We start from the raw sequence: 26,146 nt of genomic DNA, 5'->3' as shown, positions 1-26,146 counted from the left end.
TTTGAAAAGTGGTTACCATCAGAATCAGATTAGGCCTGAGGATTTATCCAAGACAGCCTTCTAAACATCTTTTGGTTTGTATGAGTTTCTTGTCATGCCATTTGGACTTATGAATGCTCCTGCCACGTTGAACAGAATGATGGATCCCATATTTCTGCAACATAGGGAATTTGTGGGCACTTTCTTTGATGACATGATTGTTTTTTCGAAGAATGAGGCCGAGCATCGCAAGCATTTGGCCATAGTATTCAATGAGATGCGTAGGCATCAGTTGTTGATTAATGACAAGAAACGTGAATTCTTTTTGCATGAAATTCACTTTTTGGGCCACATTGTATCGGCTGATGACATTCGTATGGATCTTGCTAAAGTTGAGGCAATTTGCTCATGTCCACATCTTCGAAATGTTCATAAGATCCGTAGCTTTATGGGTCTATGTTCGTACTATAGGAACTATGTAAGGAACTTTGCTGAATTTGCTTCTCCATTGCATGCATTGCAGAAGAAAAATGTGCCATCCAGATGGACAGCTATGGAAATTTCAGCATTTGATACATTAAAAGAAAAGATAACTTCGGATCCTGTGCTTATATTGCCCGATCTTAGAGGAAGTCATTTGTTGTGCAGTGTGATACATGTGGAAACAGCATTGGGGCTGTTTTAATGCAAGATGGCCATGTGGTTGCTTATGAGAGTCGTGTTCTCCATGGTGCAGAGAGGAATTTGCAGGTCTAGGAGAAAGAGCTCTTGGCTGTAATTCACTACTGAGAACAATTTCAGCAATAATGCAATAGTCCCAAGTTGCAATCAAGTGCCACGGGCCCACCAATTCAAAGGATTTGCTGATATCCCAGCAATGGAACCATGAAACCAAGCCTTCCTTCCGTGGATGGGTGGTAAATCCCTGATTACAACTTAATTACAGCAGCAAACAATAAATGCAAATCTGAAAATACAAATTTACCTATTGATCTTGGCCAATGCACACCCAATTGGCCCCAAAATTGAAGACCCTTTCGGTATTTCTTTAGCTGTATTGAAGAAGAAGTTGATTTACAATGGGATTCTCCTGATCCCCTTGGCAATCCAAACTCCCCTTGCTGTCCAAAGTGACCAGCAAGTCTTCAATCTGTTTTGCCCCTTGATTTGGGTACTTAATTGGCTTTCATCCACTTTATAGACGATGGAAATGCCCCAATTTCAATGGCTTTCACTTTCAGCCCTGAAAAATCCAAGTTTTGGAGCTTTCAATTTTTGGCACGCTTCCCAAGGCTGCTGTTAAACCCTAATTTTTGCTGTAAATTAGGGTTCACAGCAGAGAAATTTGCAATTTCTCAACCTCCAAGGATCCAAATGCTGAGATCTTCAGAGCAAGGCTATGAAATGGCTAGGAGATGAGAGAGAAAGCTATAGAGAGAGAGAATTCAAAGTTTTGTCGCGAAGAATGACTGAAAATCAGTCAAATGCAGTTGTTGCCCTGCCACAACAACATTATATGCTGTTGCTACCTACAGGCTGAGACATCCAAATCAGCTGTCATCTTGTACCTGGATGCAATCGCCCAGCTATGGAGGGTCCGAATCTGCAATCGCCTCCTCAAAACTCACTTGTGACTGGCTGCAATGGCTAAAAATAGGTGGCCATGGCTGCTCACAGCTCTCCTACCTTTGCTACAGCAAGAATCATCTCGTTTTTTCTCTTCTTTAACCTTTTACCAGCCCGTATGGACAAGTTTGCCAAGTGGCAACCTTTCCAAATGGTTTTTCCAACATTATCTATCATTAAATATTAATTTTCAACCTTTCATTACTGAAAACTAATCTAATAATTATTTCGATGTCCAAAAAAATAATTTGGCTGACCAATAATTAAATTGGCTAGGCATCTTCTAGTCCCGAGTCTCTCTGTGCCATCTTTGACCATTAGATCAGCATTAGGTACCATTAAACGCCACATCTCTAGTGTCCCAACTGACACTTATGGCCAAATGAATGACCTAGGTCAACAATTGACACCAAATACCACCAAATGACAAGCAACCTATAGCAAACGAAAAGACCTCGTAGAAAATTACATCACGACTCACCATCACCTCTCATGAGTTCGGGTCAAATAGATGGTAACCCTTTGTATGGTGACTGTAGCCACACTTACAAAACAAACAATCGCCATGCAATGACAAATTCGAACCACATAAACGAGGCACGCAACAGACAAACCTAATTTTGGCTAACAGATGGATTACCGGGGAGGCAAAGCCGGCCCCTTGTTGTATTATTCATTCTTCATTCTTCAAAGTTCATTGTTTATGAGTTACTCTTCACCTCTATGTTATTCCATTATCACTTTGTGTTTGTCTTTGGTGCTCAAGTATTTATTAACATGGTATCAAAGCTAGGTATCTCTAAAGAATCCTAGGCCTTGATCTGAAAGCTCAACATCTGTGACCAAGAATTTTGAAAGGAAGATAGCCTCAAAGTCATGCTCACCACATCTGTCTCGAAAACCACCTTTGTTGAGAACTAAGCAACAGTAAGTCTCTCAAATTACTCTACAAAATTTTGATGAAGAAGGAGAAACATTTTACTACTATGATCCTTATAGACCTTATGAGATTTCACAAGCCATATAAAACTTGATCCTCATGCATCAAGCCCAACAACAACTAAAAGAAGGTAACATTGATTATTTACCCTTAAATTCAATGTACAAGTATAATGTTTTTGCAAGAAGGATAAAACCTCCATATGGAGGAACAAACGTTCCTTTTGGAGAAACAAACACACAGTACAAACCTTCATACACTTCTTCTCCTTCCACTCCAGTGACAATTACACAAGCTTTGACTTTTGTTTCTGCTTCTTATGTTGCTACTTCCATGCAAAATGTTAGAGAATATCTAGCTCTGGTATCACATAAAGAAATACTCTGACACAACAAGCAAACACAATCGTACGATAAGGCACAAGCTAATAAAGAACTCATTAGGGTTTGGGTAACTCACAGACAATGAACATAGAAGATGAACAAAGAATAATGACTCAATAAATACAATGCTCAATGCAACAAACACACTATGCAAGGTGAATACTGAACCTCGAACTCTCATGTCTTTGTTGAAGGAAGGCAGTAAAGGAGATGAGTAGGAGAGTGTGTTGTACTCTACATGGATCCTAAAACACAGCAAACAGCCCCTGAGTGTGTGTGGAAGTAGAAAACACAAATCTAGAGAGTCAGGATCATGCCGAACATGACTGGAGCAGCTCAAAAGAGTGGGCACCTGGCTGAAGACTATTAGAATGATGCACGCAGCTGCTGCAAACAGAAAACACGGGCTGTAGATGTGCTCCAAGCAAGCTGACGTCAGCTGGTAGACTCTGAACGCTGGCTAAAAAGGCCTGGCTGCAGCAAATGCAAGCTGTCAAAGGCTCGCAAACTATAGGGGATGGCTGGCTGATGGTGGAAACCGGCTGGAATCTGCTGCCAACTGCAAACACAAGGCCCTAATGGCTGTAGGCTAATCACCGGATGTTAAAAGAGGGATGAAAGCAGGCGCCTAGATGATGGACAGCAACTCAAATTGAGATATCTGCTGAAAAGGGATGTGGACAATAGATAACAAGTGCCAACAATCTACAAAAACAGGATTAGCATTGAGCGGTGGGAAACCTGTCCGTTTATAGATGAGTGGTGTTATATCCTTGGACATCTGGATGGGTACTAGTAGCAATGATCACAATGGTCATGAAGTGACTCAGTGCGAATGCACTAAGGGCACTTCACGGTTAGGGCAGCCGAGTCCTATAAATAGAACTCAAGGACCTATTGTGCACATCCATTGTGTGATCACCACTGTTGGACTCTTGGACTGTTGGCCAACATGTCCATACACTGGGATGGTGTTGGCTAGTGGTATGGGACGCCACTTCTTGGAACATGGTCGTGAACTAGAGTGCTCCTAGCTCCAAGCCTCAAAGGTGAACCCGTTTGGCTCTATAGCTGGGAGATGAGTCTGACATCCAATCCCTTGTATTTGTGGATATGGCTTGTATCGTATCTCATGTGCAAGTTGGACCCTATGGGGGGTGTTTCAAGTGGATCGTCCCAAATTAGGGTTTGGCTTATGGGAAACATACACTCTCTAGGAATTGTTGGTAATAACTGAGTTTCGGGGCTATAATTAAAAGCTAACTAGAATGTAATGCATATTTAGCTCAACAACACGGTCATCTCCTACTAGTGAGACTCAAGTTTGAGTCAAAGAAGCACATTAGGAGTCTTGACATTTTGTCTGTCTATCATTTTATGTATTTTAACCGAGGTGGCATCTTGCATTTTAGTTTTAGTGATGCCTCCATCTACATTCACACTATGTAAGGCTGCAATCTGGCTTTGTAGGTTAATGCAGCCACACTAAGCTGTTTGTGCAGCCAACTAGCATTTAATGCTGGGCAGACAGTTTTGCAACCAATATCTAATGCTGATCAGCCAGTTTTGGTCGGGCTGCCTATTTAAGGCTGCCCCATACTTGGGAAGTTATTATCTCTTTCAGCCTTTGCTCGTCCAGCACACTCTCTAACATCTAGTGGACACTCTCCGTCATCCAGTGCATTGTCCATAAGCAGCCTGATGCAGTGCCCTCACTGAAGCTTCGGGTTGCATGCAGGAACTCGTCTGTCTGCTTTGAGTTAAGCATTCTATCCAGATCAGTGCAATTCATTCCTTCTCTCTTATGCGTTTATATCAATCTCTCTCTTTACTTCTCTCCCCATGTTCATGTCCTTCCATCACGCACTCACATGGTATCATCACTAAAAGAGAGGATCCAAAGGTTCTACAAAGAGGAGACCACACTCTACTTGCTGTTTAGTGCAGATTTGTCACAAAGATCATAGGTTTTTTGCATTGTTCGGGCCGTCTTTGACATGTGTGGAGCCTTTGCACCCTATGTTGCAGCAATGGCACCGATCTCTCCTCCATTCAAGCAGCCCAGGCTCCAGCATCAAAACGAAGCAGTTTGTTTGTGTGTTTTGTAGAAACTTTGAAGGATAATTGAATCAACGATTTATTTGGACTAATGATGAAGAAGATCACCACTCAAAAGACAGACATTCTGTCCCATCATCACACCGAACATTACAATTGTGAAGATGATGAGGATTGACATGAAGAAGACCCAAGATCAAATCCAACAAAGATCGGCACTCTAACAAGTCCTGAAGATTGGAATGGCCTCATTCACCTCCTCACCTTGTTTCTACTCAATGTCTATTCTTCCTACACTACTTGAGAAGAATCACTTGCACGGCACCAACTACTCCCTTTGGTCTTGCGGAGTGGAGTGCATATTGGATACCTTTGATCTATGGGCTTTTCTTACTACCTTGATACCCCATCGAGTGGAGGATCACCATACTAATTCCACTATTAACTAGGCGGCTCTTTGGGATTGGCTCAACTCTCAAGCCGATCTTTTCTCTTCATGAGCATCCAAGATACAGTTCTTGTTCATGTTCGCAAAATCCAAACCACAACATAGGTTTAGACAAAGTTTTCTCTTTATCAAATCAAGGCCTCTGGCTACTAAATCACCACACAAAAGAAGCTCCAAATGTTATCAAGTGCTAAGTCTCCTACCATGAGGGATCACATTAACAAGATGGAGGAGTTACACAATGAGCTTGCATTCCTCAGCAACACAATATCATCTGAAGATATGGCAATGATTCTTATTACTCACCTCCCATCTCCAAAGTATGATGCCTTCTATACTAGTCAAGAGACTATTCTTTAGGAGGAGCATGCCCCACTTGTTTTGGAACAAAATGTACGACTCAAGGAGACTGGAACCAATAGATCCTTATCCACAAAAGCTTTTACTGTAGGTTCAGGAGGGCAAAACAAGATGGACAAGAAGGCCAATAACAAGAAGGAGAAGCAAGTTAAGCAAAGCACTCAAAGTCATCTTCAAACTCTAATACAAATTCAAAGGGGAAGCGAAAAGAATATCCCAAGAGTCCACAATATGGGAAGAGCTCACATCCAAAGGAGAAGTGTTGGAAGAAATACCTTCATCTTCGTCCGCAAGTGAAGGATGGAGCTACATCATTAGAGCTTACCTCGATCTCTGCCCCTACTATTACTTATCAAACTCTGATACAAATTCAGAGGGGAAGCGAAAAGAATATCCCAAGAGTCCACACTATGGGAAGAGCTCACATCCAAAGGAGAAGAGTTGGAAGAAATACCCTCATCTTCGTCCGCAAGTGAAGGATGGAGCTACATCATCAGAGCTTACCTCTATCTCTACCCCTACTGTTACTTATGGGTCTGGTTTCCCTTACATCCATGAGATGGAGGAGCCGGCTTCTTCAGTTGTCTTATCTTCAAAGAGGCATTGGCTTGTCAACAGCAGTGCTTTGAAGTTTGAGTCATATGACTCCTCGAGATTGACTCCAAGATCTCCGTTCATCAGAGGTACAGTCATTGTAGGTGACATTTCTTTGGTGCCTATTTGTGGCGTTGGCACGTTGCCTTCATTCCCAAACCATCCATCGAGCACTATTACGAAAGTCCTACATGTTCCAAACTTGGGCTTCCGTCTCCTCAATCTATGGCCTTACTAAACTCCATACCCAAGATGTCTTACACCAAACTAGCCAATTTTGTTGAGGATTCTTCTACAAGAGCCATTCTTGCGGAGAGATTGGCAAGAGAGGGGGCTACACATGCTCCATTCCCCTTCCATTTTAAAGGGCCCTTCGAGGCAAATTTCGATAGCCGCACCATTCCCATTTCGCACCATCTATCCCATAGGTTCTATCTTGTCCCCCACCATTTCCTCCGGTGGTTCCCTTGTACCCCCCATCTCTTTTAGAGGGAAACAACATCAATGATGCCAATATGGATTCCCAAGTGTTTCAGAGGGGGCTTCCCAAGGTCACGAGGAGATCCTTTAGAGCTTTCTTCATTGATGGACTACATCAACAGACTCTAGCAATTTTGCTATCCCCTGATCCATTCCATCTTCTTTTGCCTTCAGCCACATCTAACATCTAAAGGGGGTGTCAGCGAACATTTGGGCCATGCACAATCATCTCCTTCCTATGAGCCTCAGCCATCAATTTGAGCCAGACAAGAACATTAGGAGCTCTAAAATTTTGTATGTCTATCATTTTATGTGTTTTGACAGAGGTGGCACCCCTACATTTCAATTTTTACACTACCTCCACCTGTGTTCCCACTATCTGAGGCTGCAATTTGGCTTTGTGGGTGACGCAGCCACCCCACACTGTTTGTGCAGCTGACCAGCATTAAATGCCGGTTGGACAGTTGCTGCCCAGCCAGCCAGTGTCAAATGCTGCATTAAATGCAGCTGCTCCAGACTGTTTGTGCAGTTTAATGCTGGTCAGACTGTTGCTGCCCAGCCGACCAGCATTAAATGCTGATCAGAGAGTTTTGCAACACCTAATAGGCAGTACCCCACACTCGGCTTGTTATTATCTCTTTCAGCCTTTGCAGGTCCAGCACACTCTCCGTCATCCAGTGGACACTCTCCATCATCCAGTGCATTCCTTGTCATCAGCCTGATCCGATGCCCTCACTGACGCTTCACACAGGGTGCAGACCGCAGGGACTGATCAGTCCGCTTTGAATTCAGCATTCTGTTCAGGTCAGTGCAGTTCTTTCCTTCTCTCTTCTACGTTTACATCGGTCTCTCTCTTACCTTCTCTCGTATTCGTGTTCTTCCACTGCGCACTCTCACACAACCAGCAACGCAATGGCAGGGCTCAAGCTCATGATGGATTAGTTGCTGAGCATTTCTCTCCAAAAGAAGGACATACTGCCACTCCTGCTGCTGCAAATGTTTGGCAAAGCCTATGCAAGCCATTCAACTAGACCACCAACAATATCATATCGATTCAGAAAGGACATGAGGATTATAAGACCCCAGCCATGAGCAAGTGCAAAATACTTTCTCACTAGAGTTCACATATGCAACATGTGGCCGACTACATAGACTTCAACTCCATGCTTCTTGGTGTTTGTCACCAGTCCACAGAGGGGGTAATAAGTCGACAATGACTAGTAGTGCTTACATGGTGAGCTGCAATAGGTAATCTCTCTTTGGCATCACGGTCTCTCTTCCTCATCAAAGATATTCTCTTTGAAAATATTTTCTCCCCTCAGCCATATGTGTTCTTCACCTGCATGTGTCCAGCCTAGCAGTGGTCGATGGAGTAACATGCACAAGTTCGTGGACTTGCACGTGGCCCAGCTCTAAAAAAGTAGGAAGTGATCTTTATGCAGGAGAACGCGGTGGCAATAGGCCACTAAACAAGCCTTGAAGGCATAAATAAAGCATCTGGCTAAACCCAAGTTTAATGAGACCCCTCAGCAATGGGCACTGAACACCAAAGTGGAAACGAACTGCTAATTTTATGCACGAAAACTGGATCATTAGCAAATAGGTAACCACATGTGAGCTGCATATTCAAGCTAAAATCCTTCTAGATTTAAGTCTACTAGAAAATCTTCAAAGCTAACCAACTCTCTGTTAAGCTGAGACACCACTTCCCTTGCGATGACAGTAGTACTACGTGAATTTGTAACAGATGTAAACTCACCGTTCCCGAACTATACAAGGATCTTCATGGGGAAAGAGTGTCGGAAGAGAGTCGTAGAGCCGGTTTGCTCCCCCGTCTGCACATATACGAAAGCATGCTGCACATAGAATCGCAGCATGAGAATTATGGATGCCACCACTGATAAACAATCTCTGGCAGTTCTGCAATGGCGGAATATTATGATCTTCAACCAAGGTACCTTTCTTCCACAAGAAGAGCGTCAGCAATGGCATGCGATAATTCAGTAGCACAAGGGCGTAATCCTCTTCAAGACTGACTGCTTCTCCTCCTCCATGATGCATCGTATCGAATCGAAGGAACTCGGAGTCATGGTGCATGCATGGAGCCATCCTCGGCGAGGTAATGGCTAGCAAGAAATTATCGTACGGTAAGGAGATTTCCCTCTCCTTCTTTGCATTCTTGGTTGCCTTGTCGCGCCGCACAGCTTTTGCGCGCGCAGATTTTCAACGAAGCATCTCACTGGATCTCCTGACAGGCCCCAGGGTACACAAAAGTATTTATTTAATAATAGTAACGCTACATAACAATTTACCCAATATACCATATGGCAACATGCCCCTAATCTTTTAATCTATGATGCCTTGGGGATCCCCCAACCAAGCAACCACAAGGTTCCCAAGCCTATGTGGTGGTGCCCGCCCGCCGCTGACAACCGATGGCATCATTAAGCGCACAGGGAAGCAACTCTGTGAAAATAAAGTAAACAGCACTCTTTGCGCACAACAAATAGTAAACTCTCCACATGGTGGCATATTTTTAAAAGCGACGTGAAGCTATGACACATGCTTAGACATTGTCGCACGCTCACTTTGTAAGCTTTAACCAATCAAAACACTTATTTAAGGGTTGGGCATCCGCAAACATTTACATACCGGAGAGGACATGACCTGTTGTTTACCTGCTAAACAGGTGAACTCCCCACCCACTTTTGGATGGGGAAGTCTCCCCTGCCCACTTTGTAAAGTGGCGAACAAGGCTGCACTTTTTGCATTTGCAACCAATCAAAAAATTTATAAGTTTGTTACTTTTTATTTTTTTACAAGCTGTGTCCATTGGGTGTGTAAAGGTATGACGCCCATGTTCGCGCCCAGTTTCAAAAAGTGCATGCCCACACTTTTGAGTGGGGGTTGGCCGTCCATCACTTGGTGTGTAACCAGCCTGAGTGTAGATCCATGTGGGTCAAACAATTCATTGTTTTTTACATTTTTATTTTCCTAAAACCTTCAAAGAATGTACCCTTCAATGTCACTTTATTGTCCCCTCATTACTAATTAAGCTTTGTGGGGAAATGCACCATTGTGAAGCAACTATGCCTCAAGATATGCAACACTGTGCAGCAGATATGCCTCAAGATATGCAACATTGTGAAGCACCTACACCCCAAGATTTATGTTTTTTTTAATAGTGAAAATTCTTAACTTTACTGCCAATAGTGCAAATCCTTACCTTTACTGCCAATGTCTTGCGCCCCCCTTCTTCAAATCCCACCAAATTCTTGTGCGTTGTAGGCCATTCGTGGTATGTAATGCTAAATCCGCCTGTAGAAATTGTTAAGATAAGGCTCTATATTCCTTTGGCAATAATGCATTTGCATAAAGGCTCTATATTCCTTTGACAATAATGCATTTGCATAAAGGCTCTATATTCCTCTGACAATAATGCATTTGCATGAACTATCCTTTGTAATTGACATGCTAAATTACTCCCAACTATTGACATTACCAATAGATAATGCGGAGACTAGCATTACCAGTCCCTCTTCTTTGGCTGTTCATCAATCATCCACCTGCCCCACCACATAGGTCTGTCTCTTTGCTTTGACATGTTGGGTTCTGGTGCTTCCACGCTGCCTTGCTAGTACAGAGTAGCAAGAATGCAGGCATATGCCTTTCTGCTTTGGATGCTGCTCTCATCCCTCATCTTCGACCACCTGAAATATGAGATTACAGGCAAGCACAGCCCTTTATACTCCTTTGCAAATCCCCAAACGACATCAACTGTGCAGGATTAGACGGGAGCCATGGCAGTTACTGTCTTTGATTGCGTCCAATACTGTCTCCTCTTTCTAATCACAGCACTGTATCAGAACCTGGATAGATAAACTACGAGTATTGTCTCCTCTTTCCAATCATAGTGCTATGGGCGCATCTTCATGTCAGCATCTGTGCAGGCCATAATCATCCTACTGGATGAGATCTCGGCCACTCCTGCTGAACAGATTTGCAACCTAGGCGTGGCGCTGCAGGTGGCGGACAGCTGCTGCTCCTTCTCTGTAAGAACCTCCTTGTTCGAAGGACTCGCCACAGCTCCTCGAGATAGCCTTCCTTCTTATTAGTGACCAGTTCTGCACCATCACTCCCACTTGATGCAACAACAGCACTAGCCATTACAGCAACCTAGGCAAACGACATCATTTGTACAGGATTAGACGGGAGCCATGGCAGTTACTGTCTTTGATTGCATCCAATATTAATACTGTCTCCTCTTTCTAATCACAGCACTGTATCAAAACCTGGATAGATAAACTACGAGTATTGTCTCCTCTTTCCAATCATAGTGCTATGCATGCATCTTCACAGCATCTCTGCAGGCCATAATCATCCTACTGGATGAGATCTCGACCACTCCTGCTGAACAGATTTGCAACCTAGGTGTGGCGCTGCAGGTGGCGGACAGCTGCTGCTTCTTCTCTGTAAGAACCTCCTTGTTCGCAGGACTCGCCACAGCTCCTCGAGATAGCCTTCCTTCGTATTAGTGACCAGTTCTGCACCATCACTCCCACTTGATGCAACAACAGCACCAGCCATTACAGCAACTCCTCCGCCTTTCTCATGCTGCTGATCAGGATGGCAACCTTTGCTTCACCGTACAAGGCGCTAGCCTTAACAGTACGTACGCTCGTTTGGTGCACTACCACCTGGCTTGATATCACATTGTAATTTTGAATTATGTATATACAAAATTTGCAATTTGGGTACATCCTTATGCATACATTATACTATACAATATACATCAAATTTCCAATGATGTGTACACCAAAGTCTTGCAAACTTCACCAGGATTTGATGATGTGGATGAGATGTGCTGACTTCTTACCTTAACAATTTAGCGTGCTTTTTTCCAATGGCATTGGCATCTTTAATGGCTAGGTATTGTCCATGTCGGAAGATAACATGCAATACATGGTGTAGGTATTGATGGAGATCGAGTACCACCTCAAGCTTCCGGTTTTGATGACCGCGTGCAAAAGTGGCAACTATGCTATGACTCCGACCTCATAGAGCTCTTTGAGCATGTCAGTGTGCTTTAAATGATTATGTGAGACTATATGATTCACGTTAACTTCATGCCTCTAAGTTTTTAAATTTAAATAAGCCAAATGAATTAACATTAATCATGATTATTCTTGAAAAAGTTACATGACATTGTGTGATTCAAGTTAAGCTTTTTTCCTCTTTCTGTTGTAATACCACCAATTATATTGTCACCGACACCACCATATTCACTAGGAATCTACTTATGTGTAGGTGGCCTAAAATATAGGCATTTCCAATCTCAATTTATCATGTTGGAGTGGATCCATGTGAGAGAAAAGGAGCCTAGATAATCAAAAGAGAATTGCACTAATTTGAGAGTGTGAATATTGAATAGTACCAAGCCATATTTTTGAATATATGTCTCTTGTGAACGTATGTACCCATAGGCAATCCCAAAACTCTAGTGCCTATCTATGGGTCTAGTCAAAATTGTAAGACTTCCGAGAGGGTGTAGTGGTAAGACAAATAACATGTAATTAGAGTAAGTCTTTGCATTTACATAATTGTATACCTAAGCTACCAAGGTGCACTAGTAAATTTAAGAAGTAAATATGCACGTGCACATGCATGTGTGCAGATGCAAAGTAATGTTAAGAAGTAATTAGGTTTCCATGTGCATGCAATATGTGAACATGCTTTATTTCAAACAAAGATCAAACGCCTATGACATAATGAACAAAAGTTAGGTTGTATGTGTGTGTGTGAACCAGCTAGGAATGCACATGCATACATAAAGAAGTAAGAAAGAATACATATCTGAGGTTTATGTGTGTGGATCCCATAACCTCAAGCAAGTAAATGCATATATGATGTAAATGTATATATGTAAAGTGAATGAACGTGTGTAAATATATGTACTATGATAAATCTACATATGCTTGCATTTTTTTCCACCTATTATTATTTGGTATATTACTACAATATTTTGTTTATATTTTTATTATATGTTGTTATGTGTGTTCTATATTATGCTTTAGTATTCTCCTTTGTTTTGAGCATCATACAATGTTATTTGATTCAATAGCATTAATGTGCAAAGCAAGTTGGTGGGGAGAAAACACACACACACACACACACACACACACACACGAATGCATGCATGCACATGCACGCACACACACATGCACATGCGCACGCGTGCACACACACACATACACAGAACTGTTAAAGATGGATTTTTACAAATGAAATAACATTTAAAAAGTATTTAGAAATCTTTACTTTGTTTGACATAAATATTTCTAAAGATAAAAATAAAAGAAATCTACTAACATAAATAATAATATATATTAAATATAAAAGAAAAATAATATGTAATATTATAAAAATTAAAAACTATTAAAAGATGATTACTTAATTAGGCATTAAAAATTCTAAAGATAAACATAAAATAAAGCTACTAACATAAATAATAATACATAGCAAAAATAAAACATAAATAATATGTGATAATATAGAAAATAAAAAATAGCAATACATTATTATGTGTTGCAATAAAAAAGCTACAAACATACACAATAGCTTATAAAAAATATAAAAGAAAAATGATATGTAGTAATATTTAAAAAGTAAAAGACATTGAAAATTCATTACTTGGTTAGATATAAAAAATTCTAAAGATAAACATAAAGCAATGCTATCAACATAAATAATAATTTATAACAAATGTAACACATAAATAATATGTAATAATTTAATTTAAAAATTAATTTAATTTAAAATTAAAACTTATAGGCTTGAACTAATGTGAATCGTACAATCTCACGTAACTTTTTAAGGTATAATCATGACTAAGCACTCCATGCCTAGATTCTTCTAATGCTTTATCTAGATGATCTTCCAGTGCTTTGCACACCAAGGTTTGAAGGATTGGTGTCAATAATAAATAATAAGGGGACTTTGTGCCCTGATGTACATTTCATACGGTAAGAAGGTTCATGGGTAGTTGAGTCACAAAGAAGCGAAATGTATATCTATGCATATGTATATACACACATACACACACATATATGAGAGGCCCTCTTTATTTCTTGAATACCAAACTTCTTCTCCTTATGCCGCATAGACTTGGGAGCCTTCTAGTTGGTTTGAGATCCCCAAGATAAAGCTCTAAATAATTTATAACATGGGGTAGTGTAGTTGGTTGGGTGGCATACTAGTTAGTGGTTTACTATCCAACTTGTGGGTTGTATTGGTTAGTCATTGGGAGGGGGGGATGCTATTTTGCCAGCTCATGAAGGATTTACCCATGATAGGCGAAGAATAAATAATTTCATACCATAGATAGTGCTTTAAAAAGTAGAGCCCAAAACAAGAGGGTAGAAAGTTAAATGTTAACTCAACTTTAAGCAAATGATATGATTGGTGGTATTACACCAAAAAGAAAGAAAGAAAAAACATAACGTGAATCACACAATGTCACATAACTTTTGAAGGGATAATCATGATTAATATTAATTATGCCTTTTTACTTATTTTAGTGTAAAACTTAGAGGCATCAACTTAACATGAATCACAATTTCACCTAACCTTTTAAGGTATAATCTTGACTAGACACTCCATGCCTAGATACTTCTCGCACCTTGCACTAGTAGTCTTTCAATGCTTCATACGGGGCTTTGAAGGACCGTTGTCAATGACAATTAGGAAACTTTGCATCCTAATGCACATCTATGTGCGTGCACACATGCATGCATGTGTATCCATATCCTCTCTATTTTTTGAATATCAAACTCCTCCTCCTTACACTACATAAGCTTGGGAGCCTTCTGGTTGATTTGAAATTCCCAAGGCAAAGTTGTAAATAATATATAAAATAGATTCGATGTTTTGCCAACCTAAAGTTCACTACCATATCAGCTTATCAAGTTTGGAACTTTTTAGCAGTAGTAAGCCTTAGGGGAACTAACTTCCCTATAGGCTTTGAAGATGTGCAATAGGTTAATAAGCACATGTGTATGCTAGTTTACAATGTTGCAATGCATATTCCGAGACTTGGTGGTAGGAAGCACGTCCGCAAGCCTCCACTACATCCTCCTCAATCAAATTAACTTAGTTAATCACATATACTAATATGTTTTGAGATGCATTGCCATGCAAAAGTAGATTAATAGTATATAGTGGGAATCAATGAGATCCCTAGAGTTTGTTGCTCATCTTTATGTTAATTGTATTTGAAAAAATGATTTATTAAATCATTCACTTTCTCTCATGGGTCTGTATTGCAAATTGTGACAATGGTTTATCACTTAGCTCACCTATATGTGTTGATAGTTGTTGATATATATATATACTCTTCTAAATTAAGCTACTCATGTGTCTCATCTATTGGTTGAAGGGATTTCTTTAACTCTCTAAACTCAATGAACTAACTCAGCAAATCTATTTAAGCTTAATATGTATATGATGGATGAAGTAAGGTATGAATAGTGGACCATTCATTTTAACCCTCGTTACATTTGTTGACTCTCATTGTTGTGGTACTAGGGTATCTACTAATCTCATCTACAATTAGATGTTTCAACTTGTTTTTTAAAGACACTTTGACTTTTAAAATTATAATCTACCTACAATAGACATCATACGTAACGTGCATTCATCCAAATGATACTTTTGTCTTGCTTGGACCAATTAAACACCCTAGAGTAACATATTGAGCTCATCTTAAGAATAGATTTGTTGTTTGAAGCATGGGTAGTTTTGATTTAAGAACTATAACCTCCATGTATCTCCTTTAGGTTGTGAGAGTTGTATTTCCTTTAAGTTTATTTTCTCTCATCATGAAAAGAGCTAACCAAGAACTCATGCATGCTTCCTCTTTAGATTTATCCTAGCTGTTGTCTAGTTCTTGTCAAGGAGAGGAACTGAGAGAGAGAAAGAAGAGAGAGAAGACTGCAGAGAAGAAGAAGAAGAGCAGAAGAGAGAGAAAGGCAGTTACGAGGAGAGAGAAAGACTAGAAATAGAGAGAGAAAGACTATAAGATAGGGAAGGAAGACATGGAAGCTTGGAGAGCAAGGTGAAGGAGAAAGAAGACTTGTATATTTATCTGATGATGAAAATTTAAGTCTCTCTCACCTTATATACCAGCCAATGTAGTATTTCCCCATTATTAAATCCCCATCTCTTACATTCCATCCCCACCCGAAGGTTTTTGCCCTCAAAAACAATTTGGGCAAGTGTGGTAACTGGGAGGGGCCGATCAGAGTACTACTCTGCGGCATTATTACAAGGATATACTGCTGAATGAAGAGGTATTATTGTGTATGATGGGCCATGGGGTATGTATGATACATGGGCCTTATTGGGGAGTTATAAACATGAGTTTTTGATCCAAATATCTGGAGTAAATGCGGCCTACAAATAGTGGACAGCATGTTGTTTACTACAGGACCCTGCTATAGTAAATCTGTCATAACTTTCTGTGGGAGGCTCCGAACGAGGTGTGCTATACATCAAAACGGAGCTCTCGAGAAGTAATTTCAGCCCATGTATGGTGTGCATTGCTATTCGTAGTGCAGAATAAAATCTACTTTAAAACAGAGTGCTGTCTGCAGTCTGTCTGGGGGAAAACAGGGCCATAGTTAGCTAGATTTCAGCCAAATCTGCTTCTAAAAGGTATGGGAACTCTTCCAAAACTGAAGTTGGCCTCCAAGAAGCTTCCTCAAGTGGTAAACCTTGCCACTTAATCAAGTATTCCATGATCGAGCGAGAGCGAAGCCTTTTTTCCCTTTGTCTTATAACTTTTTCGGGTATGTATTGAATGATGCCTTCTTCATCTATCGGCGGGAGTTCCTCAACATAGTCCATTGCTGAGCCAATGAAGGGCTTCAGCTGACTCACATGGAAGACATTATGGATCTTCGTAGATGGGAGTAATGCCAATCGATATGCCAAGTCTCCCACTCTCTTGATAATCCGGTATGGTCTATAGAACTTGTGTGCAAATTTACTGCTGGACCCATCTTTAAGGGAGGCATATCTAGACTTAGGCACTTTCAAGAGGACCAAATCCCCTTCTTGGAACTCCACATCCCGTCTTTTGTCATCAGCATAAAGCTTCATTTGATCTTGGGCTCTTTTCAAGTTAGGTTTACAGTGCTGAAGTAAGGCCTACATTCTCTCTAATTCTTCCTTGCTTTGTGGATTTATTTTATCATTGAAGATAACCACAAGAAGGGGCACCTTGTAGCCATACAAGGCCTCGAAAGGTGAAACTCCAATGCTAGCATGTGTAGAGTTATTATAGGCAAACTCAGGCAAGTGCAACCATGAGTCCCAAGCATACTGCACATCATGACAGAAATGCCTCAAGTAAGTTTCCAGCCATTTGTTAACCCTTTCTGTCTGACCATCTGTCTGTGGATGGTAAGAAGTGGAAGGGGCTAACTGAGTGCCCGTAGAGCTGAAATTGCCTGCCAAAAGTTACTCATAAACTTAGCATCTCGGTCATGCACAATGACATGCGGTAAGCCATGTAATTTGAAAACATATTCCATGAATTGGCTGGCTACTTGAGAAGCATTATACTGAGTCTTTGTGGGAATGAAATGGGCTGCCTTTGTGAGTCTGTCCACAACTACATAGATGCTGTCCCAACCTTTCTTGGTCACCGGTAGGCCAGTAATGAAGTCCATAGTGATGTGTGTCCACTTGCCTTCAGGCATAGGCAATGGCTGAAGTAAACTAGCTGGTTTTAAGGTGCTATCCTTGTTTTGCTGACAAGGCACGCAGCCCAAGACAAAGTCATTCACATCTTTCCAAAGGCCCTTCCAGTAAAAGCTTTTAGTAATTTTATCATAGGTCTTAAAGACTCCCAAATGACCAACTATAGGGGTTGAATGCATCTCCTGCATGATTTTCTGCTTGAATGGGGAGGTATGAGGGATGGCAATTCGGCCATTATACCATAAAAGCCCATTTTTCAGCTAATACGAAGAGTTTTCCACACATTGTCCTTGCTGTAATTTTTGAAATACATTGTTGAAATTAGCGTCTAATAGGTAAGCCTCCTGAAGCTCATGTATCCAATCACTGTGTAACTCCATGATAGCAGAGACTTTACATGACAACATCCTAGACAGGGAATTAGCCACTACATTGTCCTTCCCACGAGTGTGGGTGATGTCAAAGTCATAGTTCTATAAGGTGGTTATCCATCTCCTCTGCTTCAGAGTCAGATTCGACTGAGACAAGAAGTACTTGAGTACTCTATGGTTGCTTTTCACTCTAAATCGGCTGCCATACAAATAGTGATACCATTTCTTGATGGCATGAAGGATAGCCAACATTTCCTGATCATAGACATTTATAACCCTCTCATTTTCAGCTAGCTTTCGGCTCTCAAAAGCTATGACCCCATGTTCTTGCAGCAAGACTGCACCAATTCCTCTCCCACTGGCATCACACTAAATGGTGAATTCCCTAGAAAAATCAGGGCATACCAAGATAGGGGCTGAAGTAAGCAAATCTTTCAGCTGATTAAAGCTTCTATCTACCAATGCATCCCAAAAAAATGCTTCTTTCTTCAGCCTATCAGTGAGAGGGGCTGCAATAGTGGCATAGTGCCGAATGAATCTGCGGAAAAATGAGGAGAGACCCAAGAATCCTCTCAAAGAGGTAGTATTTGCAGGTGTGGGCCAATCTCTGACACACTACACTTTCTTTGGGTCAGCTCTAATGCCTGTCTCACTGACAATGTGTCCCAAGTACTCAACCTCAGTCTGCATGAACGAACACTTTGTCTCCTTAGCAAAGAGTCTATGCTATCTAAGTATATCAAATATCTGCCTCATGTGCATAAGGTGAGTTTCCTTTGAGCAACTATAAATGAGGATGTCATCGAAAAACACCAATACAAATTTAAATAAGTAAGGCTAAAGTATTTTGTTCACGAGGCTCTGAAACGTGGTTTGTGCATTAGTCAAGCCAAACGGCATGACTAAGAAGTGATAGAGCCCACGATCAGTCCTGAATGCAGTCTTTATCTCATCCCCTTCACGCATGCGTATCTGATGGTAGCCGAATCTCAAATCAATCTTTGTGAAATACTTAGCTCTCTTCAACTCATCTAACAGGTCATCCACCCTAGGAATAGGGTATCTATTCTTGATAGTGATCTTATTCATATCTCTGTAATCAATGCACATCCTGAAAGTGCAATCTTTCTTTTTGACCAGCAAGATAGGTGATGCAAAAGGGGATGAGCTAGGCTAAATGAATCCCATATCTACTAAATCTTTGACCTGCTTGGCCACTTCTTCTCTTTCACATTTGGACAACCTATAAGGGGGACCGGCTTGGAATGGGGCTCTAAATCAATGGGATGATCAACCGCTCTCTTGGGAGGTAATGCTGTAGGTAACTGAAACAAGTCACCATACTCCGCAAGTAGAGCCTTAAGGGCTGAATTATCATGCATTTTTCGGGACTGATCTGCATTTTCCTTGTTTAATTGCAGCACAAAAATATGGGAGCATTTCTTGAACTCTTTCTTGAGCTGTTTGGCTGTAATAAGCTGAAATTCACTACTGTTTTTAATTCCCTGCAGGTGAACAAGCTGTCTAGCCTTGAAAAACTACATGTACAGCAATGAAAAATCCATGGAAATGGTGCCCAAAGTTTTCAGCCAATCGCAGTCCAACACAATGTCTATCGGCCCCATATTGAGTGCAATCAAATCCACTTTCTGCTCATAATTTTCAGCAATCTTAATAGGTACAGCTGGGCATACATGAATACTAATTTCCTCACTCCCATTGGCCACTTGCACCCTCATTGGTTGCTGTAAATCAGAGACAAAACATTTCAGCCTGTCCATGACTGCTCTATTTATGAAACTGTGTGTGCTACCACTATCTACCAAGACAAATACATCTTTCCCGTGAATCTTGCCTTGAAGACAAAGAGTGTTGGGGCTCTTAGATCCTATCCAAGCATCCAGGGAGATAGTACAAACAGTGGCAGCAGCATGTGAATCATTCTTATCACCCATATTTACATCTACATGACTGTCGGGGTCAAATGGGAAGGTGTCAGCCGAGTCAAAGAATTCTTCTTGCCCACATTCCTCTTCAACCTCATCATTTTCAGCCGTGATTGCAAAGGCACTAGCATCCTCATGATCCTCATCAGATTCATCAAAGACTAACATGCTATGTACCCTTGCTTTTGCATTCCTATAAGCACATTTAGATGCATGCTCGGCTGTATACTTTTCCCCGCATTTAAAGCAAAGTCTTTTTTCTTTCCTCTCTTTGTAGAGGTCCATCGGGATAGAGCGTTGACCACCAAAAGTTGAAGCATTCTTCCCCCTGCTGTCCCCTTGTCTATTTTCAGCTCTTCCTTGGCTTGTAGTCCTGGAATTACTGTTTTGCCTAGAGGCATTAAAGGTGGGGTATGTGGGGATCTTCGGGGTGCTGAATGGCATATTTCCACCACCATAACCTGCTCCAAACTGCCCGAGTCTTACAACACTTCTTTGTTGCCCAAAATATGACTGCATAGGTCCTCTTTGCTGCCCAAATAGTGGTTGAGATGGCCCTATTTGCAGTCCATGCTGAAATGAAGTGTCTCGGCAGTACTTACGAGAGTACCTCTCAGCCAACTCAATAGCTTTGAACAAATCTGATGGGCTTTGGGCTGAAACATCAGCCGAGAGTTGGGGATCCAACCCATAAATGTACTTGTGGAGCTTTGCATCATCACTAATGGACTCAACATACATTGTGAGATTGAGGAATTGGTTTGCATAGTCACGGACCATCGTCCCACGTTGCTCTAATCCATACCATTGCCTTGCAAGCTTCTCCTTCTCAACCGGAGATACAAAGACTTGAATCATAAGGGCTTTGAATGCATCCCAAGTGTCAACAAGCTGCTGATTTTCCCTCTTTATATACCGTCACCATGTGTGGGCAAAGCCCTCTAAGTGTATCGTGGCAAAGTGTATCTTTTGATCGTCATTTCTTGGCATTATGTCAAAGTAGTCTTCAAGCTTCGAGAGCCATTCTTTTAATTCAGCCGCCTGGTGAGGACGACTAGCCATTGAACTTTGAGAAAATGATCTTGTCTCTCAACTCCCTTTCATTGTTGGAGGGCTGTCCCATATACCCAAAGTGGGGCTGATCCATTGGGCTACCAAGAAATGACCCATTGTTTGAGTGATTCCTTCCAAAAGATGGTTGAGCACGCATAGGTGGCATGGGTGTGGTTTGAGAGTTACTTCTCATCCCATTGTTTGTGGGCTCCTCATGCCTTTGTGAGGGCTCTCCCTGCTCAAAGCTGATGTTGGGAATGCCCATTCTTTCCAAAATACCTTGGGTACTTGCATAGGCTGCATTCACCTGTCCAAAACTAAATGGGGTTCTTGGCAAGGCCTGAAAGTACTCTCCAAGGTCAGCACCTAAATTCTTGGGAGTGGCAACACCTCTGCAAATGCAAGCAATTTCTCTAGCACTCTGAAATAGTCACAAGAGGGCTGAAATTGGGTTCTCCTTTTATTGCACTGTGGGATTCACTGTTTGCTTGGTATCATGTATCACTTGAGCACCCCTTAGCATGTTTGGCATCACTTCAGCATTACTGAGCACAAGAATAAGCATTCCCATGACCATATCAACAAGATAGGCTCTCATATATGCATAATCACTGCCATTACTGCATATATGACTGCATAGGTGTATCCAATGATACATACATCCATCTTCAACCCAAGTAAGGCAATGCATTCCCATACATCACTGCATACATGGTTGCATGTGTATCTAAATATACATTTGCTAAGGTACATCCATACATCCCATGCACCCAAGAGTGTGTCATGTCATAGTCATCAAAATTCCATCATGCCAAGTCAATTTCTCAATTTTCCAAGAAGTACCTGCACCTACAAACGAATTTTGGGCTCTACATTATCGGGAGGTGGGCAAAGTTCCCCTCGGGCCCGGTTGTGCACCCCTTCAGGGTCTTTGATGGCAAGGGGGGGTCACCCCTCTTTTGTCTTGCCACCTCGCCTGGCATCGGGCTTTTCCTCACCCGTAATATACATGGCAAACATTTATTAATTAAACACCTAGCATGAGATGCATTTTAGGAATGGAAATTTTGGGCTTTTCATGAAGTGCATGGAATTGGAATGGGGAATAGGATAGAGAGCTTACTGGCAGTAACTCACTGCCTACTCACCCTTATACAATGGCTTTCTTAATCAATTCTTGGCTCAGCCAATTCACAAGAAGCCAAACGGGTTATGGGTAAGCAACATATAATCTCAATGAAGCTTCAGCATCAATAAAATCCATTAAAATGCCATAAGATCAAATGAGAATGACTAAGATTAATATTCAGCATGCATACAATGTTTGGGACTCCTATTACCTACTTGGACTCATGCATTCTCTCAAACAAGTGGATAGGATTCAACAAGAGGCTTAATGGGAGAGAATGAGAGCCAAGAATCGGTTACCTTGAGTTGTTTGATGAAGAAGGCAGCCACTAATACCACTTCAGTCCTTCATGAGAGCTCCAATTTGATCCCGCACGCTCCATAGCTCCAAAATGGTTGTGCTTCATCAAGAAAGGATGAAGTCAAGCTTGGGGAAGAAGGATTCTTCCATGGGGAAAGGGCATTGCTTGCATAGACTGATCAAGGGGATGATTCCTTCCAAATGGGCACTCCATAATGCCTTCTTACTTCCAAGAAGCCTTCAAATCTTGAGAATGAGCTTCAATGTGGCTGTAGCTTGGGGATAGGATGGCTCAAGACCTTCCCATGAAGAGCTCTTGCTGAAATTAAAGCTCTACTTCCATAGCCATGGCTGCCCACAAGTGCATGTCTTCAAATCTTGCTTCTAATCTTCTTCCCATGCTTCTTGGTGGCCAAATCTTGAGCTAGGCTTGAAGAGGGGACTCCCGGGAGACCAAGAAAAGACCAAAATATTCAAGATTTTTGAGCTTGATGCCAAGCTTTCATGGTTGCCATGGACTGCACATGATCAGGGTTTCTTGAGGTGGAAGAGGAGTCTAAGAAGCTGAGAAAGAAGGCTTCAATCTTGCCTAGGGGACCTGCAATGAGCTGGAAGTGATAGCCAGGAAGGAGAGGAGGGTTGGGGTGCTATCAAACAGGCTAGGAAGCAGCCCGCATTTTGCACCGCATTTTACGGGGCTACTCCTGGAGGGTTGGAGATGGTCACCACAGCTCAACCCTGCTTGGTTTGTTGCTCTTGAGCTTCAGAATTGAAAGGGAGAGGGCTGACACTTCATGGAAGAGGGAGGGGAGCAAGATTTGGGCTTGATTTTCTCCATGGGAGCTTGCAGGATGCTTGAGAAATGAGGAGAGAGAAGGCCCTCCCTGAAAAGTAACCCTAGCTAGGCTTTCTTCTAACTCCTGTGACCACGGTTACTAAGAGTTTACCTTCAAAATGGGCCAAAAATGACCCACGAGCTGCCAAAGTCGGTCTTCCTTCCTCCAAACATGGTCCAAGCCACCATTAATGCTCCTGCATGCAGTCCTTGTGGTCCGTAAATCTTTGGAAACTCCCCTACTGCTCCATGTACCTGTGTACCTGTGACTCAAAATTCCATGTGACTAGAAAGTTGTAACTAGGTAAAATGAGGGACTAACTGGGACCAAGAACCTAGCTTTGATGCCAATTGTCAAGGAGAGGAACTGGGAGAGAGAAAGAGGAGAGAGAAGACTACAGAGAAGAAGAAGAAGAAGAAGAAGAGCAGAAGAGAGAGAAAGGCAGTTACGAGGAGAGAGAAAGACTGGAAATAGAGAGAGAAAGACTAGAAGATAGGGAAGGAAGACATGGAAGCTTGGAGAGCAAGGTGAAGGACAAAGAAGACTTGTATATTTATATGATGATGAAAATTTAAGTCTCTCTCACTTTATATACCAGCTAGTGTAGCTAGTATTTCCCCGTTATTAAATCCCCCTCTCTTACAGTTCTACACACACACACACGCATGCGCGTGTGTATGCACTTTGTTGTCTAGTGGTCATAAGGTGATGTAAAAGGTCCTTAAGTATATACCTAGTTGAATTTAGAGGGTGCAAAAGTTTTTATCTCAATGTTTTATTTTTCCTTGTTAAATTCTTACAAAATATTCATTAGGAAAAAAATAAACTCACAAATGGTCCTTTAAAAATAATATAGTTTAATATGTGGGCCTTTTGGATTGTCCAATAGGAAGGTTAGATGTTGACAACCATGAAGGGTGAATCTTCTCTCTTGAAATCTTGGGTTTTCTATTAAAAAAGGGGTAGTGGGGGATTAAAAAAAGGGAGAATGAATAGTACACAAAATTTGAGTTTCTCTCACCTCGTATTTCTCCCCTTTTTTTGGAGAATTTTCAATTTTGGTTTTTTTCCCTCTCACGAAATCAGTTTGATCCAAAAGTTGAGCAACAGACCACTTTCCCTCTCTTCTCTATACTCGTGAATTTTTGTCTCCATTGAAGCTCCCTGCTGAGAGTAATTAGGGTTTTGAGCATTCTGCTTACCTCTGCACTTTCTTCTCCACGCAGCTCCAGATTTTGTGCAAAACACAGGTGCCCATCTCTCTTTGCATTTTCTCTTGTTTGCTATTTTTTCAATAGGATTTGATGTCATTTCTTACTGTTGTTGTTGTTTTATTGCAGAGGTTGTTTGGGGCAGGAGACAGAGGTGCTCATCTCTCTCTCCTTTCTTTCCCCCCTCTCTCTATGTGTTGTTTCTCTTTTATGCTGTGTTTTCAATAGAATTTGATGTTGGTTCTAATTGTTGTTTTCTTGCAGAGTTTATTTGGAGCAAGAGGTAAAGATGTTAATCTCTCTCTCTGTTTGGTTTTTTTTTGCTGATATCCTTTCAATACAACACAATGTTAGTTCTAACCCTTGTTGTTGTTTTATTACAGAGATTATTTTGGGTGATATTGCATAAGTGCTTATCTCTCTCTTCCTCTTTCATTCTCTCTCCATGTTTCCTCTTTTCTACTGTTTTTCAAGTATACCTTCATGTAAATACTAACTCTTGCAAAATTGTCTCTTGCAGAGATTAATTTGGACAAGATTGGATAGGTGCTCATTTCTTTCTCTCTCCCGCGTACTCACACACTCTCTTTCTTCCTCTCTGCATTATCCCTTTTCTATTATCTTTACAATAGGGTTTGATGCTAGTTCTAACTTAAGGATCAATTGTTGTTGCAGCACTTAACACAAGGTAGAGCAGAGATTCTGTAGCTCAATTTACAAGTAAATCTGCCATATTTTGTGGTGCCAAAATTTATTCATTTAATTGGTGACTTTTATGTTTGATGGGATTGATGTTTTCTTATGTCCATCATTTGCAATGGGTTTTGATTATCAATGATTTAATCTTATTTTCAGCAAATCAGCTTATAGGTAAATTTGCCGTGTTTTGTATTGCTTCTATTAATGCATTTATCTAGATATTTTTTGCTAAAAGGGATTCATGCAAGTATTTTTGTTAAAAGGGATTCATGTAGGTGTTTTTTTGTACATGCAAGTATTGTACAAGGTTTAGGTGGAGCATATAATTCTTGATCAACTATTTTGATGTGGTGAGTGATTCCTTTGTGTTGGATGATATGGATCTATTGGAAGTTGATGGATAAAAAATCCTCTGCTTTATTGGTCCTATGTGTCCATTTGGATCTCCATGCCAATTGGCAATGATCCATGAAGCTCTTGTATCATATCATCCATATAACACACAATGTGTTAAGTCTTAGAATATCTCAAGTGCCAATCCAATGTGCCTATTAAGATTTGCATAGCATGTTGCTGCTATCCTTGTAACAACTACTCTATAATACCCACATTTCATACAATGTATTGAGTCAAATCAGACCCCTCTTCATTATAATACACTTTATTTTGGCAAAATTCTCTGAGTATTCTTGTGCTATTCTTTTTATTATATTTCATGTAAATGGTATGATTAAAGTGATGTCTTGAAATTAAATCTATACTTTGTGTTGATGTATATATCCACATGCATTTCGATATCGATGTTTATGTCTGTTTACAAAAGTGTAAACATCTCTTAATGCCATGTTGATTTGTATGGCATATTGGTGATTACTGGACATACTTAAAATGCTTATTATTTAGGGGTTAATGCATACTTCTTTACATCTAATGCGTAGGTTATAATGCCTGAGAGAAGAACAAGCATTCTCT

The 26,146-nt window shown here is 41.0% G+C and overlaps 1 protein-coding gene and 1 long non-coding RNA gene across 6 annotated transcripts in view; one reads left to right on the top strand and one right to left on the bottom strand.

Annotated features, from left to right (window-relative positions):
• Positions 1–10,170, bottom strand: part of LOC148011926 (thiamine pyrophosphokinase 1-like) — a 106,052-nt gene extending 95,882 nt beyond the window's left edge. The window contains exons 1-3 of one of the 2 annotated variants that reach the window (XM_087670947.1): positions 10,095–10,170; positions 8,827–9,116; positions 8,628–8,724 (exon numbers count right to left, since the gene is read on the bottom strand). In XM_087670947.1, coding sequence (XP_087527073.1) covers positions 8,628–8,724; positions 8,827–8,977 — 248 coding nt within the window. In that variant the 5' untranslated portion in view covers positions 8,978–9,116; positions 10,095–10,170. The remainder of the gene's footprint in view (positions 1–8,627; positions 8,725–8,826; positions 9,117–10,094) is intronic. The other variant, XM_087670948.1, reaches the window with a different exon arrangement.
• Positions 10,171–10,344: 174 nt separating this feature from the next.
• LOC148011925 (uncharacterized) lies at positions 10,345–25,833 on the top strand. 4 transcript variants are annotated; one of them, XR_015689406.1, is made up of 3 exons: positions 10,345–10,597; positions 11,840–11,943; positions 19,512–25,833. It is a non-coding gene; the product is annotated as an uncharacterized LOC148011925 (long non-coding RNA). The 4 variants fall into 4 exon arrangements; XR_015689405.1 differs by having other exon boundaries at positions 10,372–11,536; XR_015689408.1 differs by lacking the exon at positions 19,512–25,833 and adding an exon at positions 12,176–19,501 and having other exon boundaries at positions 10,373–11,536.
• Positions 25,834–26,146: the final 313 nt, after the last annotated feature.

This window comes from Lygodium microphyllum, chromosome 28 (assembly GCF_053477565.2).
Source record: "Lygodium microphyllum isolate KBCC chromosome 28, Lygodium_microphyllum_v1.1.10, whole genome shotgun sequence".
NCBI classification, from domain to species: Eukaryota; Viridiplantae; Streptophyta; class Polypodiopsida; order Schizaeales; family Lygodiaceae; genus Lygodium; species Lygodium microphyllum.
This window is presented reverse-complemented; position numbering and strand designations above follow the sequence as displayed.